At 39.3% G+C, this 19,481-nt stretch overlaps 1 protein-coding gene across 1 annotated transcript in view; it reads left to right on the top strand.

Moving 5' to 3' along the window:
* Positions 1 to 19,481, top strand: part of XPR1 (xenotropic and polytropic retrovirus receptor 1) — a 119,170-nt gene that overhangs the window by 51,769 nt on the left and 47,920 nt on the right. Inside the window, exons 3-7 of the mRNA XM_034409682.3 lie at positions 4,552 to 4,653; positions 5,982 to 6,205; positions 8,974 to 9,123; positions 9,987 to 10,070; positions 13,478 to 13,559. Of these exons, the coding sequence (XP_034265573.1) occupies positions 4,552 to 4,653; positions 5,982 to 6,205; positions 8,974 to 9,123; positions 9,987 to 10,070; positions 13,478 to 13,559 (642 nt within the window). The remainder of the gene's footprint in view (positions 1 to 4,551; positions 4,654 to 5,981; positions 6,206 to 8,973; positions 9,124 to 9,986; positions 10,071 to 13,477; positions 13,560 to 19,481) is intronic.

Below are 19,481 nucleotides of genomic sequence, written 5' to 3'. Positions count from 1 at the left end.
TGTTCCTCCATCCTTTGAACAAAAGCTTCCATTTCCATAAATTTTTGAAGGACTAGTTTAGGGTTCTTGCTTACAGGTAGCTTGTTTAATTTTAAAATTACAGAAATTGCCCATATATCTTCTTGTTTTTGGTTTTCTTTCTGTGAAAACATTTGTAGTGTTGCAAATGCTAATGGATCTTTTAAAAAGAATTACATACTATGCACCTCTCTTTTTTCATTAATGCTAGTGCAGAAAAAAAATAAGTGGACATGTACTGTTTAAGGATAATTTTAAGATGGGTTAAAATACTTTAGATGATGCAGAATATTACATCAGAAATAATATTAGAGATTATATATGTGGAAATACTGTCATTTTCTGTTTGTTACTCAGCTTGTCTTTTTTTAAGTGTAATTTAAGCTATCCATCAGTATTTCCCCAATCAGGGTGCCTATAGAAATTTCCTATGCTTCTCAGCAATCGGTATGGTGGCTAGCAATTCTGACCTTTGAAGTCCATTCTTTCTGGTTTGGGGAAAGCTGGTGTGAGTACTGACCTTTAGATCTTGAATGTTTTGAGACTAGCTTATCAGAAGGATTGCCTGCATCCATTAGAGTCAGCCTTGGCTTTATAATCAATACATGAGGTCCTGCCCTTTGACCCATTGATAAAGGGAGATTTGCAAGGCTGTTTTGCAGTCATAGACTGCCTTCTCCACTCAAAATTAAAGAGCTGTTGCTTTGAAAATTTCAGATACACATTTACCTATTTATTTCACAGTACTTTTTACTAATTGCTCTGATAAATTTTTATTGTACTCTTTTAAAGATGTGTATAATATGACATTAAATTGATGGAGTCTATTATGTTTTATGATTAATTGAAATACTGTGCATTTAATTGAGGGGAAAGTATAATCATTCCCTGAAATATTGTTCATTCATTAGACAGCAGCATTATAAACTATTTGTCTGGGAATAGATTCCTTTAAATTCAGTAGAATGTATTCCTGAGTAGACATCAATCATATTACATAAATTGTTAATTCCTCCAGTGGCAGATCCAGTAGCAATAAATCAGAGGTCATGGTTTAGAGGTTTGTTTTCAATTACAAGAGAGGAAAATTTGTATCTTGCTAGTTAAGGTGTCCTAGTTATATATTAAATAGTATAGTATCCATTTTATCAAAATGTTTAAGGCATTTCAATATAAATCAAGTTTGTTTTTCCTCCGTGAATATGTTTTACACCCCATCGCAAAAATTATATAAACTTAGCTTGACCACATCTTGTTTCCTGCTGTATGAGATGTTTGCAATAATAACTTGATCCAATTTATGTAGTTTTTAAATTTTCCCCAGAAAATAAATTGTAAAACACATCCAAAATAGCTTAACTATAGCTTTGAAATATAGATATATATATAATATCCATGTGTTGTATTATTTATTGATATAGTGATATAAATGGAAATAACCCTGTATAATAAATGCTTAAATGATAAAGGCTTTGTAAGTTTAAGCAACAAGATATAGTATGGTTCTAATTGCTTATTGAATCTGCCACAGTTTGCAATTGTATAGTTATAACAATAGAAAACCCCCTGAATAATTTGCAGGATAAAAAGAAAAGATAACCACTCACCAACTAGAGTGGTTATCTCAGTTATAAACTGCAATTTGTTCCTCTATTGACAGATATTCTGGTCTCTATTATTAAAACAAATAAAGGAGAAAATTCTTCTACAATAATTCTTATATTGCCAGCTCTTGATTTATAATGGGTACTGTTAAATGATTGTAATTTTAAAAAACTAAAAAAAAATACCCATTAAGATTTCAAGGGATTTTTTTTTTCTTCAGGGAGTCTAATGATTTTATTTTCTTGACTATATTGCAAACTCCAAGAAATGGCTTGCCTCTAGATAAAAGATTACATAGATATTAATTTTATTTATTTATTTATTTTATTTTTATTTTATGCAATTTATATGCCGCCCTATCTCCGAGGACTCAGGGCGGCTCACAACAGTAAAATGCATAGTTCCTTATTAAAACAATATAAAATTAAAACCCAATTTAAAACAGTTTAAAATTCATTAAAAAACCCCCATCAGTCCAGGCTACGGAACAACCAGGTCTTCAACTCGCGGCGGAACGAACGAAGATCAGGGGCCATCCGGAGCTCCAAAGGAAGTTGGTTCCAGAGGGTGGGTGCACCCACATAGAAAGCTCTCCCCCTGGGGAGAATTGAGGGATACGAACTTCAAATTGGCTAGCACTCCTTTATGTGGGATGAAAGATACAAAACACATTCAAAAGACACACAATAAGAAACTCATTACTACAAATTTGGCTTAAAATTAAAAAACAGCACTATATGAAAATACCAAGTTGGTTATCACCGGTAGAATCAATTAGACACCCAAATCTAACAGATAAGACAAAAATAATTAGATATAAAGATTTAATTGACTATCAAGGTAAATTGAAGACAAAGCAACAATTGGAGACAGATAAGGAAATAGATTGGTGGACTTATACCCAAATACAATCTAAATACAGAGAACACATAAAAATATATGAAATTCATAAACAAAAACAAGAAATAGACAAAATTATATTAGATTCAGAAAACAAACTAATTAGCAGAATTTACAAATTTCTTTTATGCTATAAAATGGAAGAAGAGACAGTCAAGGAAACGATGATTAAATGGGCTCAAAACATCAAACATACAATAAATTTGGAAAAATGGGAAAAGTTTTGGCAAGCAAATACAAAACTAACAAGAGCAGTGGCGTACAAGGAAAACCAACTGAAAATATTTTTTATAGGTGGCACATATCTCCAACCAGACTGGCAAAAATACAGCCCAAAAATAGTCCGATCTGCTGGAAGTGTAAGAAGACACAAGGAACCTTCTATCATTTATGGTGGACATGCCCAGCAGCAAAGAAATTTTGGTCTAACATCAAAAAATGGTTGGAACAAATAACAGAAACACAGATAGATAAAGAACCAGAAACGTTTTTACTAGGAATTTTTAATAAACCATACCCTAAAGATATTAAATATCTCACAATTAACAGCTGCAAGAATAATATATGCAAAAAATTGGAAGCAAGAAAAAACGCCAAACGAAACAGATTTAATAGAAAAAATTCTAGAATGCGCTGAAATGGATAGGTTAACCAAAGAAATACAAGAAAGAGAAGAATCAGATTACTATAAAATATGGAATAAATGGTATAATTGGTTAAAAATTAGAAATAAACAAAAAACCTAAAGGGGAAATATTACCGGTATAGAAAATGTCATTACACTAAGGAGAGGTGAAGAAATATATAACAAGCAGAATGTCACTTTGAAACAATGCTTAAGAAGGAAATATAATTTCTTTTTTTTTTATATGTTGTATAAATGTTTGTTGTGTGTATGTCATGTTATGTTTTTTTTTTAATATTTATACGCTAATACAAATTTATTTTTTTTAAAAAAAGAAAGCTCTACCCCTGGGGGTCGCCAGCTGACACTGTCTGGCCGACGGCACCCTAAGGAGGCCCTGTCTGTGGGAACACACCGGGCAATTGGGGATTGTCGCTGGCTGCAGGGGGTCCGACAGATATCCCGAGCCTAGGCCATGAAGGGCTTTATAGGTGATAACCAGCACCTTGAACCTCACCCGAAGGGCAACCGGTAACCAATGCAAGCCGCGCAACCGCGCAGGAGGGGTGTAACATGGGAGTGTCGGGACGCTCCCATCACAACCCGCACGGCCGCATTCTGCACCAGCTGAAGCCTTCGAGTGGTTTTCAAGGGCAGCCCTAGGTAGAGAGCATTGCAGTAGTCAAGACGGGAGGTGACCAGCGCATGAGTAACAGTGCGTAGGGCATCTTGGTCCAAGTAAGGGCGCAACTGTCGCACAAGACGAACCTGGGCAAATGCCCCCCTGGTCACGGTCGTCACATGATCTTCCAGAGACAACCATAAATCCAGGAGGACACCCAAGTTGCGAGCCCTATCCACAGGGGGTAACACCTCACCCCCGATGGTCAACGATGGAATATCTTGATCAGAACAAGATGCCGGTACCCACAGCCACTCGGTCTTGGCAGGGTTGAGTCGAAGCCTGTTCCTCCCCATCCAGGTCCATACCGCTTCCAGGCAACGGGACATCACGTCGAGGGCATCACTGGGCTGGTTTGGGGTGGATATAAAAAGCTGGGTATCATCAGTGTACTGATGATACCGCACCCCAAAACCACGGACGATCTTCCCAAGTGGCATCATATATATGTTGAGCAGGAGAGGCGAGAGGAACGACCCCTGGGGCACCCCACAGATAAGGGGCCTCATAGCCGACCTCTGCCCCCCTGCCAACACCGCTCACGTACAGCCCGAGAGATAGGAGGAGAACCACCGTAAAATGGTGCCTCCCACTCCCAACCCCTCGAGCCGTCGCAGCAAGATACCATGGTCGATAGTATCGAATTGAGAAAACTAAGATTAATATCAGAAGGGATTTTAAGAACCTTTTTACAAATTCTATTTTGTTTCTATTTCCCCAGTCACAGATGAAGATACTGTAAAGAGATATTTTGCCAAGTTTGAAGAAAAGTTTTTCCAAACTTGTGAGAAGGAGCTTGCCAAAATCAACACGTTTTATTCAGGTAAGACATCTTTTGGTCCATCAGATTCCTAAGAGGCAATTGCCATATCAAGGCTATACCATGTTCTGCAATAGTTCTTATCTTACCCTGTTTAAGAATCTCCTTTTAATCTGCCTGGAACAAGGCCACTGGGGAACACTGGAGCTTTTGCTGCCGAGCAGCTGGCAGTTGGATTAGCCTCCCAGAATACTGCTGACCAGCTGTTCTAGGCAGTGGGGATCGTCACCACCACTTGCCGCCAAACGGTGGCGATCAGTGGGAAACAGTGGCGGTGGTGATAGGCAGATGATCTAAAACAAATGATCGGCAGTATTCCAGGAGGCCGATCCAACCGCCAATCAGCTGCTTGGCAGCAAAGACTCCAGCATTCCCCGCTAGCAGCAGCTCAGCTCAGTTGATCGGTGGTGGGCGCAACGGAGCAGAGCCCTGACGAGCCACGTGCTGGGGCTGCGATAACATGCTGAAGCTGACCAGGCTGTTTGCTGTTTGCTGCAAGGACACTAGTCAGATGAATACCGGATGTATGCTGGGAGGCAGAGGCAGAGGCAGATTGTTTTTTCTTGTTTTCCTCCTCTAAAGCTAAAGTGTGTCGTATGGTCCGGTGCGTCTTATAGTGTGAAAAATATGGTACATTTTAATTGTATCATTTAAAGTTGTATGTTTACAAGATTCTTAACTGGACACACTTGCATTATTCATTATGAATTAATTATCCCCATCCACATTGTAGTTAAATGAACTACACTCCCCCCCAACATCATCTTGTAGGGGAAAAAACGCTATAAAATGACAACTGGTTTTTCTTTATTTCAGCATCCATCTGTGCTATAAAACACTTATGACTGCATGACTGTAACTTTGTTGGTTGTATCCTTACGATTTATATTGATTGTTTCCTGATTGCTTATTTGTACCCTATGACTATCATTAAGTGTTGTACCTTATGATTCTTGACAAATGTATTTTGTCTTTTTATGTACGCTGAGAGCATATGCATCAAGACAATTTATGTACACATTACTATTAATCTTCTCGTTCCTATCACCTATCTCCTCCCACTTATGACTGTATGACTGTAACCTTGCTGCTGGTATCCTTACGATTTATATTGACTGTTTCCTAATATGGTTAGATTGCTTATTTGTTCCCTATGACTATCATTAAGTGTTGTACCTTATGATTCTTGACGAATGTATCTTTTCTTTTATGTTCACTGAGAGCGTATGCACCAAGACAAATTCCTTGTGTGTCCAATCACACTTGCCAATAAAAACTTCTATTCTATTCTATTCTAATATATAAACATATTCTGTATTTTCATTCCATAGAAAAACTGGCAGAAGCTCAGCGCAGATTTGCTACACTACAGAATGAATTGCAATCAACTTTGGATGCCCAAAAGGAAACCAGTGGTCTTACTACCCTGCGGCAACGTAGAATGCCAGTCTTCCATCTGTCTCATGAGGAACGTGTTCAGCATAGGAACATCAAAGACCTGAAACTGGCTTTCAGCGAGTTCTACCTCAGCCTCATCTTACTGCAGAATTATCAGGTATTGATCATATCATTAAAGGATGTTTCCAGTGATTAAGGTGGGATTAATCTTGATTAGAGTGAGATTTGCAACCAGATTGCCTTTATCTGATTCATCATATAGCTATTGGTTAAGATTCAATTAGTGCAGATACTTATACGGCTTTGATGGTTATGAATGAGATACAGTTTTATATGAAGAGCTTGGGCCCACAATTAATTTCCAAGATACCATTTCACCCTTTAGATCAGTTCAGAAACATTTTCACTTTTCTGCTTTAAATTTACCTAATGACTAGCAAAATCTTCTTGTTTCCCACCAACATTTGAAAAACTAGGTATTAGGATAATTTTGCAGTTGCTATCTGAAGTATTAAGGGTAGATGCATCTTCTTGGCCACAGATTGCCACATTCTGATGTAGAATGTGGCAACCTGTGCAGTGACACAAAAACATCGAGCTGGGTTATAATGCGTGTGAAAATCTTCCTCTTGCAGATAATGGAATACCTCTTCCTAACAATGGTACTTACGGTCCCTAGTGCATGCTAAAAATTTCTTTGAACTGAAGAGATTGGCTTGCTATCAGTAGACCATCATTTATATAAGTAGTTAATTTGTCTTTTATCCTCTAGCACTACAGGTAGTCCTTGACTTACAACAGTTCATTTAGTGACTGTTCGAAGTTACAACGGCACTGACAAAAGTGTCTTATGACCCTTTTTCACACTTACAACCATTGCAGCATCCCCATGGTCACATGATCAAAATTTAGATGCTTGACAACTGGTTCGTATTTATGACATTTGCAGTGTCCCGCACTGTCCCATGTGATCATCTTTTATGACCTTCTGACAAGCAAAGTCAATGGGGAAGCCAGATTCACTTAACAACTGTATTACTAATTTAACAACTGCAGTGATTCACTTAACAACTGTGTCAAAACTCACTTAACAAATGTTTCACTTAGCAACAAAAATTTGGGGTTCAATTGTGATCGTAAATCGAGGACTGCCTGTAGTTAGTTGCCACATCTTTATTTGACAAAAAGTGGGGGGAAATAATCCAAATATTCTGAGGGGAGAGAGAGAGGGTTGAGGAGAAGCTCTGTGACCTTTTCTCTCTGGTAATATTCCATACCACCTGGATTGTTTGGGAAGCAGTTACCTTTTTCATTTCTCTTCTCACTGAATTCCTACAGTTTAATATCCTTTATGATTAACTCATTGCTCAAAATATACTGTTGGAATAGAAAGATTCTAGCAAGAATTCAACACTGCGATGTGGTATTAGACTTGTCAAACATTTCGTGTCGCTGAGATTTGTCAGAAGTTGTAATTATTCCCAGAGCAATCAAAGTTATTCAACCCAGAAATAAAAACCTAAGCCTGAAATTGTCACTTCATTTTTTTTTTTCATTTAGGCTTGTGAACGAGGTATAGCTCTCGTGGGAGATTGCTGAGTTTCTTCAAGAGAGAATAATTAAAATTTCTTATTAAAGATAATATATATCATTAATATATTAGTTTCCTCTTCCCATCTCCAGATTGTTTCCTTGCTTTTCTATCCTACTGAGCTCCATTATGAAATCACTCCAGGCATGATTTAATTGAAAATAATTTCAGTAGAGCTGCTGTAACTCTTCCCATAGGCACCATATTTTGGTTCTGTTCTTTGTTTTGTTTCAGAGTTGGAAATGAAATTACCAACTAGCCTAAATGAGATCATTTTCCAAATAATATTATCTTTTGGATGTTCAGTTTATAAGGAAGCTTTTCCCTCTTATTTTATATGATTTCCCCCTTTTTCTTTTTTAAAAAAATTAGGTTGATTTTGAATATATATTTTACTTTACTTTAAAAGTTTTGTTTTTATAACAGGTTAGGTTTCTTTTTTAACATATGTTAGCCTATAATAATGATACAGTGATATAGTTTTACTGTTACCATATATAATGCCGCAAACTATTGAGTTTTTCTTAAATTCAATTGCACTGTTTTTTAAAATTAAATAAATATAAGTACACATTCATATACTCAGTGTTATGTTTAAAATAAATTACACCTTTAAAATAAATCACACTTTTCCATGTACCTGGTGATTAAATGTAATATAAGCCATAGGCTTAAAATAACAACAGTGCTTTTACTAAGTCCCATGTATTACAATGAATTAAAAACAAGTGAAGATTTCCATATCCTTAATTTTTAATTCTTTATTTGCTTTTTTCTGATAACCCAACAACTTTCTTCTTTAAATATTCAATTTCTCCGATAATTATTCCTAGTAAACAGCACTTTATATGCCAGGTGTTCAAAAATGTGTTCAGCAGTCAGTGAATTGGGAATGTTGATGTGTTTCTAATCTTCCATTTTTGTCTGTATGAAGTACGTAGTTGCTATTAGTGATTACAATCAATTTTATGCATTATTATGTATAAAACTGAAGGACAACAATGTGGATTAGAAGCAGACTTTAGCTCTGGCATTTTAATTTAAACATGCAATTTACAAAAGGTTACCCCTGTAGCAGCAATCTTTTATGAGGGAATATATGATTTTTCAAAGCTGGCTTTGTTAATTTTTTTGTTAATTTTAAAGAAAAAAAAAGACCAGCTTTATTATGGAAAGAAAAATATAAAATATGTTTCTCTAAAAGAACGAAAAGATTTTATAGTTTCTTCCTCTAGGTGATTTATTTCCCTTCCCAATTCCCTGATATCAAACAAAAGGGTAATAGGCACAGAAACCGAGCAAATAACATGGTTGTGTTTTATCTTTATCTTTAGAATCTAAATTTCACAGGGTTCCGTAAGATTTTGAAGAAACATGATAAGATCCTGGAGACACCACGAGGTGCTGATTGGAGAGTGGCTCATGTTGAAGTGGCTCCTTTCTATACTTGCAAGAAAATCAATCAGCTCATCTCTGAAACAGAGGTATAGTCTACTACGTAAGGGATGGTTCTAGATTAATCTCCTCTTCCAAAATGGGCTAGTATTGGTTCATGTTACATTATTTCTAGAAATGAACTGCCTAAAGCACTATTGACTACTTTTGTTTCCATCTAGAAATAAAATCTCCCAGAAAATACTCAAATCAACTGATTCCAGTGTGTTATTCAGAAGACAGGTTGTTTCAGTGCTAATATGGCAGGTTTATACCTGTACAAGTAGTGATAGACTTATAACCATTTGTTCTGTTCAAAGTTTTAGCACTGCTGAACGTGATCAAACTTCGGGCCCTTGGCACACTTACAACCACAGGGGCACTTCAATTTCCCCCAACGCTTGTCTCCCTCATTGATATTTTCTTGCCTTTCCCTACAGTCTGCAGCCCTTGATGCCCTAGCTAAGCTTTGCCATCTTCATGCTCCTGCTGTTGACCAAGCATACCAGATCTGGCCCTTGGAAGGCAGCTGCTAGCTGCATGGGGGTTTTTTCCCCAGGCCGTGCATAGCAGTTTCCTAGTGATACCTGGAGAAGGTGTGGCCAGGAGCTGCCTCAAAAAGAGACAGACCAGGTATGCTTCATTGGCAGAAGGAAGGAGAAGATGACAAAGCTAAGCTAGGGCATGGACACCCTCTTTTTCCCACCCTGTGTATGTGGAGTTAGGCAGCTGGGCCTGCCAGGCTAACAGTCACATGGCATTGTGCTTTACAACCATATTCCTTAGTGATGGAAATTCCAATCCCAACTATGATTGTACGTCAAGGACCGCCTGTATTTTTTTAAATAAGGAGTTGAACTTATTTCATGTTTTTTAAAAAACTATGTTATAACTTTTTATCTATTTTTTTTAGACAGTGGTAACCAATGAATTGGAAGATGGAGACCGACAGAAAGCCATGAAACGATTACGAGTCCCACCACTAGGGGCAGCACAGGTGATGGAAATAGAAGAAGTTCTTCACTATATTTCCTTGGATAAATGGACATCATTTAAGAGTTGGCATCAAGTTCACATCTTGAATTATCTTTTACTTTTTTCTTTGTAATTTTCACTATAAAAATCTTGGAAGTAGACAGTGCATTAATATCTAATGGCAGAATAGAAATGTTGCTAGAATAAAAAAGTTTGTGTGTACTTCCAAATAATTATTTTGTTATTTTCCTCTGCTGTTTATTCCTATGAAATGTTGTAGGCAAAGAGCTCTATAAAACAGCAACAGTAACAGAAAAACAGAAGGTTTTATATAGCTAAGTCATTAGAGATCTTAGTCATTCATTTGAAGCAAAAAATCCATGGATTTTTTTTTATGTCTGCTGAGGCCAATTGAGCCTCATTCCTTTTCCAACACTGCTTCCTTCTTCCAGTCAGCATTGTCTTAATCACCTAACTGCTGCTTGGTTTTGATTAGACCCTGGCCCTAGCAGCTTTACAGATGCAAGACAGCTTCTCCATTCAAGAAAGCCTTTTCAGTAGTAGCATTGACACAATCATGTCATGAGAGCTAAATAGTTTCTTGACATTATGTCGTTGTCATACTTTATCATCACCAATACTTGGCATCAAATGCTGTGTACAGCAGTGTCTGAATTTTAAAAAATGATACCTGCCTCAAGCCAATCAGAACTGAGCAATTACTTAATGCTTATTTCATTCAGCACTGATTCTATGGATAAACCTGCCACAGAAGAAACGACTGTTGATTATAGTTACTCCACTTGGTCTAGTGCTGGGGTGTCAAACTCGTGGCCCGCAGGCCAGATGTGTCACGTGCTGGCCTCGCCCCCACCCGGTTTAGCGAAGGGGAAAAGCCCGACACATCATGTGATGATGATGTGAGTTTGACACCCCTGGTCTAGTGGATTAAGGGACCAGGCTAAAAACCAGAAGACAGTTCTACTCCCATCTTAGACATGAAACCTAACTGGGTGACTTTGGGCCTGTCACTCTTTCTCAGCCCAACTCACTTCACAGGGCTGTTGTGGGGAAAGTAGGAGGGGGAAGGAGTATTAGATATGTTTGCCACCATGTCTTATTTATGAAAAAGGGTAAAGGCGGGATATAAATAAATAGCAATGAACAATAATTATATTCTTACTAGTAATAATGGGGTATAACCAGTGGTGAAATGCTCCTGGTTTGGACTGGCTTGGGCGAATAGGTAGTGGAGATTGAGGCTAGTTCGCCGAACCGGGAGCAATGGCTGGCTGGCCACGCCCCCGAACCGGTCCACGGCCCGCAGTCCTGCCATGCTTGCCTGCCTTCCATGCTGCCTTCCATGCTGCCTTCCTGGCATCCCGAAGCAGACAAGCAGAAGCCCACATGGAAGGCAGGCAAGCATGGCAGGGCTGCAGGGAAGAAGCTAGCAACTTACTCGCCCCCCCCCCCCTCCACTCAAGCAGTGGCTTCCCTGCTCAGCCCAACAAGCTATGCATCCATAGCAATGGGGTGGTTTTGGTCACTGCGGTGGTGCTTCAGAAGGGCAGGTGGACATATTCATTATAGTTGTCAGCTGCAGACATCTGCCTGCCCTCCCGAAGCATCACCGCGTCGAACAAAACAACCCCATTGTGCCGTGCCTCCTCCTGCAGCCAAACGCGCCCAGCCGTCCATGCCCTTTCCTCAAACGGGCTGTGCATGGGGCACTTGGAGAGAGAGCGAGCAAGAGAGCTCTCCAACCTCTGTTTTTGTGTTTGTGTGTGTGTGTTTGAGGGAGGGAGGGAGGGAGTGATCTGAAGCCAAGGCACCCAAACTTCTGGCACTGGCGGGGGCGGCTTCTGAGCAGCCCTGAGTCAGCCAGCTCCCACCTGACTTACTCCCTGAGTTTCATCGTTCTCCTCTCCCGGCCCCCCACCCCACTCAAGCAGCGGCAGGCTCTGCGGGACAACAGGACCTCTTATTTTTCCCACAGCTTGCTACCTCTTGTCTCCTCTGCTTGTCTCCTTGCAAGCAATGATCTTTTCTGCTTCTCTCGTGATGCTGGTGAGGGCACCATGGATGCATAGCTTGTTGGGGCTGAGTAGGGAAGCCGCTGCTTGAGTGGAGTGGGGGTGGGGGGGTAACAGCGAGACTCAGGGAGTAGGTCAGATGGATCTGGCTGACTCAGGGCTGCTCAGAAGCTGCCCCCGCCACTGCCAGAAGTTTGGGTGCCTCAGCTTCAGATCCCTCCCTCACACACCACATACATACACACACACACACACACACACACACACACACACACACACACACAAACAGAGTTGGAGAGCTGGCCCAGGTGGAAGGCGGCTTTTTCAGCAGCATTCCCTTCCCCTCTTTGGATTGCCCTGCAGAAATGATGTGGGCGGTTTGTACGGAGGGGGGATGCGCGGCCCTCCAGGATGAAGAGCCGAGCAAGAGAAGGCTCCGAGGTTCGCCTGGGCAGTCAAGCCAGAGGGAAACTCAAAGCGTTGGGGGCTTCAGAAAGGCAGAATGTGCTTTTGTGCAGCTCCTGGCTTCTGTGACATTCTGTGAAAGACAGAATGTGTTTCTGTGTCAGAATGTGGAGCTCCTGGCTCTAACAGTGAGTGATGTGAGTGACATCAAATTGGCCACGCCCACCCAGTGGCATGACCACCAGGCCACGCCCACCAGGCCACGCCCACAGAACCGGTAGCAAAAGAATTTAGATTTCACCCCGGGTATAACTAGGATTGTGCTAAGGCCCACATAACCTGACAATGTCTTGAACTATTTCATTCCCTCCCTGATTTTATGAAAGCCACTTTTTGACCATTATTAATGTAGTGTTCCTTATATCCACATATAATAGCTGTGCAGTGTTTTACAAACTAAAATTATAACTCAATCTTCTCAACATTTATTTGTACTTTAGAGCAAGTAAACAGCTTGCTCTAAAAGTATAAAAAAGTATATAAAAGTATTTCTAAAGTCTTCAGTATGTCTCCCTAAATTGGACTTACTGGTATTTTCAGCCATAAAAATGTTGCCATTTGCTCCAATTATTGCATTTTTTTTCTCACTAGAACAAGCAGCAGCTCAGACACAAACCTTAGAAAAAATTACAGTGGAAGGAAAGCATTAATCTCTATATCTCCTTCCTCAATATTGCTTTGCCAGCATGATAGTCATCCTTTTGAGTAAAAATAAGATTCAGGAGATTTAATCACAAATCTTCAACATATATAGTTTAGGCCTAAGATTAACTTTCATTAATAAGCACAGTAGGAATATAAATTGGCAGAAAGGAATTCAGTCATTGGTTTGCCTGCAAACTGATATATCAGTAAGTTTGATAGTATCAGCATAATCTTTTAAAATCTTAGACAGATATTTAAAATAAAATCTATTCTGTTCTCTCTACAGCCTGCACCAGCATGGACTACTTTCAGGGTTGGGTTATTCTGTGGAATATTTATTGTGCTGAATATCACCCTCATACTTTCAGGTTAGTTTTCAATAAGTAAACTTTACTTGGTTTCAGGATTGTGTGTGTGTGTAGTTTTAACATTACCATAGGATCGTGATGGCGAACCTGTGGCACGTGTGCCAGAGGTGGCACGCAGAGCCCTCTCTGTAGTATGCGTGCCATCGCCAGCTGCTCTTCTGGTTTCTGGCGTGCGCATGCACACTGGCAAGCTAAACTTTGTGTGTGCCGGAGCCCCAGAAACCTGAAGACTAGGTGGCCGGCACGCGCATGCGCACATGTTCCACTTTGGGCACTTGGTGCTGAAAAGGTTCGCCATCACTGCCATAGGATGAGTTTTAAATCAAGTCACTTCAAAATCTTAATAAAAGTATTAAGCTTACAATAATATTTTGAATAACCTTTTTTTTCAATCAGAATTATTGACCCTGTAGAAACAGTGAAACTGAGTTATATCATAATATTCAGCAGCTTTTAAAACCTCAAATGTAAACTAGGCTTAAGCCAGGGAATCTCAAAACTTGCAATACTGTAACTTTTTAAAATGAATGTCACAACCTTCTATGAATAAAGTGAATGCTGTTATTGGGATTAGGATTGCACAGAAAATAAATATAGAATATAGTTTTAATAATTAAATAATAATATGTTAATTTAAACCACCATAGAGCCTTATAAGTTTATAAATGTATAATAATGTATAATGTACAATAATGTATAAAATCATATTTTTTCATATGAATTAATTTTCATATAATTCCTGAAATCTCTCCTTTATTTATTTGATTTTGAAGATAGCTGTTCTTATTTAATAGAGTTGGGGTGGGGGGGCAGGTAGAGAAAAAGTTATCCTTGCCTTTAAATCAGTTTTTCTTCAATGTTCTTAAATGCTACACCAAACAGCATGGCAGACTGAAAGTTGCTTTTGGTGCTATTTCTCCTCTGGCAGCCACAATAAAATAAATCAGCACTCATTCTCCCTTCCCATTGCCTCTCTTCATCATGTCAGATGATTAGAGCTTTGCGTAGAAGTCTAGCGCCCTCCAGGCATTATTACTTCTCCTTTGAAAAGAAAACATAATGTGTTTTTAAAAATGCCCTCTGGAACTGCCACTGCTTTTGCATCCGGTATTATTTTTGCATTAACCTGGCAAGCCTCCTAAGAAACCAGTCACAGAGGTAAAGAAGGCAGACACAAACAGGAAGAGATAGGATATAGGCAGGGCCGCTCCTAGCAGGTGTGCAAGTTGTGCATTGCCAAAGACATGACAGGTGGGTGCCAGATGGATGTAGAAATTACATCAATGAAAAGAGGAGGGGGATCAGATTAATTCAACTTGTGCTCCCTGAATAGAAATAAACTGGAAACCACAACGTTGCGGGGACTGCGGCGGCAACAAAAGAGTAACCCATGTTCCTCTGCCCCTTCCTAGGTTTTCCACATGCTTTGCAGTACCTTCATTGATATGATTAAGAGGCAGCAAAAAAAAATGTGGAATGGTGGATAGGGCCTCCTGCACAGGCTATATAGTCCAGGCAATAGAGGAGACAGGGCTGCTGAGGAGTGGCAGAACACTTTTTGCACAAAGCTACCTCACAGGTTAGCAGCAGTCCTGTGTAAAAGATGCAGATAAAGGGTTCAATATAGAAATTGTGTATCTCTTTGCCATAAGGAGAGGAGAAGGAACAGACAAGGAAAAAAGAAAGAGTATATCAGTATTTTTTTCCTGTAGGGTAAGAAATTCCTGCCCCCATCAATCACTTATGCAAATTATTAAACTGAATTGCATAAAAAAAGAAATCCTTTCTCTCAAAAATGTGAGGGGTAAAGTTTTCTGGTGCCATTGAATTGTAGAGTAACAGAGTGGGCTTGCTCCTGGGTTTCAATATGAAACTATCACTCCATATATTACCTCTGTATTGGGAACATGAACTTTCCAAAGCCTGCTAATGCAATTTTTAATGCAGTATATAAAAATTTTATCACTATAAAATAATTAAAAAATAATATTCAAAAAAGTAAAGGATGTTTAATATAGTTTTCCTAAAGTAATAATCCAGTTTTTCAAATAACACATCTTCAATTTCCTCTCTGCAAATGGGCTTTTAAAATGTTTTTTTTAATTTATCTTTTCAAACTAGCGTAGTTTGCTTATTTCAATTCTGGATGTCCTTAGAACCATCTGTGTGTTTGTATTCAATTACTAATTTGAAAGTGGAAAAACACAAGTCTTTTGATGGCTGAGAGCATATTGTAGTATAAATGAGGGTTGCAATGTTGTAGCATAATCTCATTCCTAAACAGCTTTGTAAAATTTGGTTGTAAATAGTGCATTGGAAGTGGCCTTTGGATCAATCTAGTTTGATACAGTAAACTCTCAATTCAAATGGTGGAGAGTAATATTGATTAGGATCAAATGTTGTTAAAACATGATTGATATTTTACCCGTATATAAAATGCATATGATATATGTTACATATAGACAATATGTGTTAAGTTAGTGAACATTATCTACACTAATTTGCCAAACAACAAGCTATTTCATTCCTTGGGGTAAAGTTTGTTGCCAAATTTTGTTTGTTCTATTTAAAATCTATGGGGCTAAGATCCACACAATCAAGGCTACGGTCATAGACATATTATAAAAACAACACAAAACAAAATAACCAGTATTGAAATAAGTGGACATAATTTATGTGAGATTCCACAATTATCAGTTTTTCATATGGTTAAAGCAAATCCAGGAGACATCTACATATAGCTTTTTACAAAACCTAGTTATGAAACAATGGAATAAAATTTTCCTTCAGTAATGTGAATCTCCCTGAATCAGATCTTCAGCAATAGAAGCTAATCTTGTTAACCTAAAGAGAATATTTGCATTCAGATGTTTGAGATCAAAGCAGATAACAGGACAGCTTACTGTCCTTAAGATATTTCTCTGTTCTTTTGTTGTTTTGATGTACTGTACAAAATTTCTCAGATAGAAATAGTAGCATTTTTGTGGATACACTAGTATTTTCAAAAAATCACCTAGGAATAACAGAGGGTGATAGAAAGGAGTGAGAAGGAAAGTCCTTAGACCAGGGATGTCAAACTTGATTTCATTGAGGGCCGTATCAGGGTTGTGTTCAACCTCGGGAGACCAGGGTAGACGTGGCAAGCTCAATGTCACTCGTGTCAGGGCGCCTGTGGTGGCCCGAGCGCTCTGGCAGAGAAAACAGGCTCCCGAGCTCTGTTTTCGGCTGCAACAGCCTTCTGCAACCATCAGCCAGTGAAAAAGGAGCTTGGGAGTGCCACGTGCGGCTTTCCTGAGCTCTGTTTTCGCTGGCAGAGGCACTGCAGGCCAGTCCTTCACTGTTTCCAGGGCGGCCCCATGGGCCAGGTCTAAGCACCCTGCGGGCTGAATCCGGCCCCTGGGCCTTGAGTTTGACACCCCTACTTAGACCAATTTGCCTGGGCTCACTTCTAAAAAGTTGCATCCCAATAATGAAAACAGTCTATAAGGATCCACTGAAAAAGTGTAAGCTAAGTTGAGTTACCAAAGCGAGCAAACTCATCCCTTGCAGAGGACAAAAATAGGCAGGCAGAGGAAAAATGTAAAAAGCTTTCTCTGAAGTGAGAGGAGGGGAAGATTGTCCTGTCTTTCTTCACAGACTGAATTTGGCAAATAGCCAGGAATCTTATCATCTAATTGGAAACTGTTGCTAGGACTTATTAATAAGACTTCCTGGAATATAAACCTTAGCAACAAACAAATAGGAGATGGAAGGTAGTTAGAAATGGAAAATACTTTCCCCCTTCTAAAATACTATTGATTTTACCCTGATTATAAAATTATAAAGCAATGAATTCATCAGAAAAGACTCCAGTCCTTGAGATTCTTCACCTAAAAGATATCCCATAATAAATCCATTTATAGGACACTTCCTGAGATACTATAGGTAGCTTACAAAAAAAAAAAACTTAAAATGAAAAAACTTAAAACAATATCTTAAAATTTAATATCCACGTATAGCATTAGGAAAGTATAAAATCATCATTTGTTCATGAACTGTGTTAAAACTGACATGTCCTAGACCAGCGTTCCCCAACCTTCCCGGGCTGGCGTGGCATGGGCTAGAGGGGGGAAGAGGAGATGGTTTTGTGTGAAGGGCAGGAACATGCATGCACACAGCTTTATTTGTGTGAATGACGGGTGCATGCGCCCGCTCCTTGCACAAATGGGGCTGTGCATGTGTGTGCCAGTCTACCAGTCACGCATCCTGGTTGCGAATAGACCACAGCCTGGTATTGGGCTACAGCCCAGTAGTGGACCGCAGCCCACAGGTTAGGAACTTTTGTCCTAGACAACAGGTCCTAATTATAGGACACCCTCTTCTCTACAAATGACCATCTTTCTTGATATTAATCAGGTGGGAACCCTCCTGTTCTTGGGAGCTGACAATATCTGCCTCTACACCAGTGGTGAAATCAATACCTGCCTCTACACTAGTGGTGAAATCTATCTTAATCAGGTGGGAACCCTCCTGTTCTTGGGAGCTGACAATACCTGCCTCTAAACCAGTGGTGAAACCGGTTACTACCGGTTCTGTGGGTGTGGCTTGGTGGGGGAAGGGGTAATGTAACGGTGGGCGTGGCCAATTTTTTTTTACTTTTAAAACCATTTTTTAAATGTAAAACCATGTAAAAAAATGCTTTCAAAAGGCTCTGACGATCCCAGCTGAGTTGCCTAATCAGCAGGCAACTCAGCTGGGATCGTCAGAGCTTGGCTCGTCAGAGGCATTTAAAAGAAAAAAAGCCTCTGATGATCGTGCGGCTCAGTGGGGCATGGGGGACTGGGGCAGGGATTTTTGCTACCGGTTCTCCGAACTGCCCGCCACCATCGCTACCTACTTGCCCGAGCCGGTCCGAACCAGGAGCATTTCACCCCTGCTCTACACCCCTTAATATCTCATGAAAAGTTTCGCAACATGCTCTCCTTGATTAATCTATATTGAACAGGTAGATTTGGCTTTAAACAGATAGTTAGTTAGTTAGTTTATTAAATTTCTATACCGCCCTTCTCCTGAATGACTCAGGGCGGTGTACAGCCATGTTAAAACACACATAAACTCACAAAATTTAAAAACAATTTAAAACGACTATATTAAATTTGGCCCACAAAGTTAAAAATTGACAAACAACCCTATTTAAAATTCATATTCAGATGGTCCCAGAAGTAGCAAGGGTCAACCAATAAGGGTTATTAGATCTTGAATTGAATTTGAAGGCCAATGGAGATATCCCTCAATATAGTATATGTGTTATCCAGATATAATTGATCTTGTCCATTAGCAACTGATCAATTGCATTTTTCAGCAGATGAGACTTTTTGTTTTAGGGCAGTCCCATTAGTTTGTAGCTACCCAAAAGATAGAAGAGAGTATAAGTCAATTTCATAATCCAGAACAGGGCACAGCTATCGTATCAGCCAATGCTTAGCAAAGGTTGCCCTGGTTATGGTTTCTGCTTCCTGATTTTTATCTACAAATTGCCTACAAATCCAGAATGGGCTGGCTGGTTTAAAATGATTAATGTTTACTATGATCCCCAAACCCCAGATACTGTATGTTTTAAGTACTATTTTGGTATCTGGGGCACAGAGGAGTAAGGCAATGATAAAAAAGAAGTGGATATAGATCTGTTGGGTGGGTGAGAGAAGTTATTTTAGGTTATTTGTTTTTAGTTTAAATCTGCTGAATCCAACTGAAACATTTTCTCTGCAATGACTCTTTTTCAATAGATTTCATTCTTTAACTTGTCAAAGTAGTTCCTAGTTTCCTGCATCTGATATCTAGAGAAAACTTTTTAACGGTTGTGCATGCCTTGAAAATGTTTCTGGGGAAGTGTTTAGAACCATTGGTAAATCCATGATCTCTCTGTTATTCAGGGTTTGACAA

This window comes from Pantherophis guttatus, chromosome 3 (genome assembly GCF_059756535.1).
Source record: "Pantherophis guttatus breed Tessera chromosome 3, ASM5975653v1, whole genome shotgun sequence".
NCBI lineage: Eukaryota > Metazoa > Chordata > Lepidosauria > Squamata > Colubridae > Pantherophis > Pantherophis guttatus.
The sequence above is the reverse complement of the archived record's forward strand: the minus strand, read 5'-3'. Positions and strand labels throughout refer to the sequence as shown.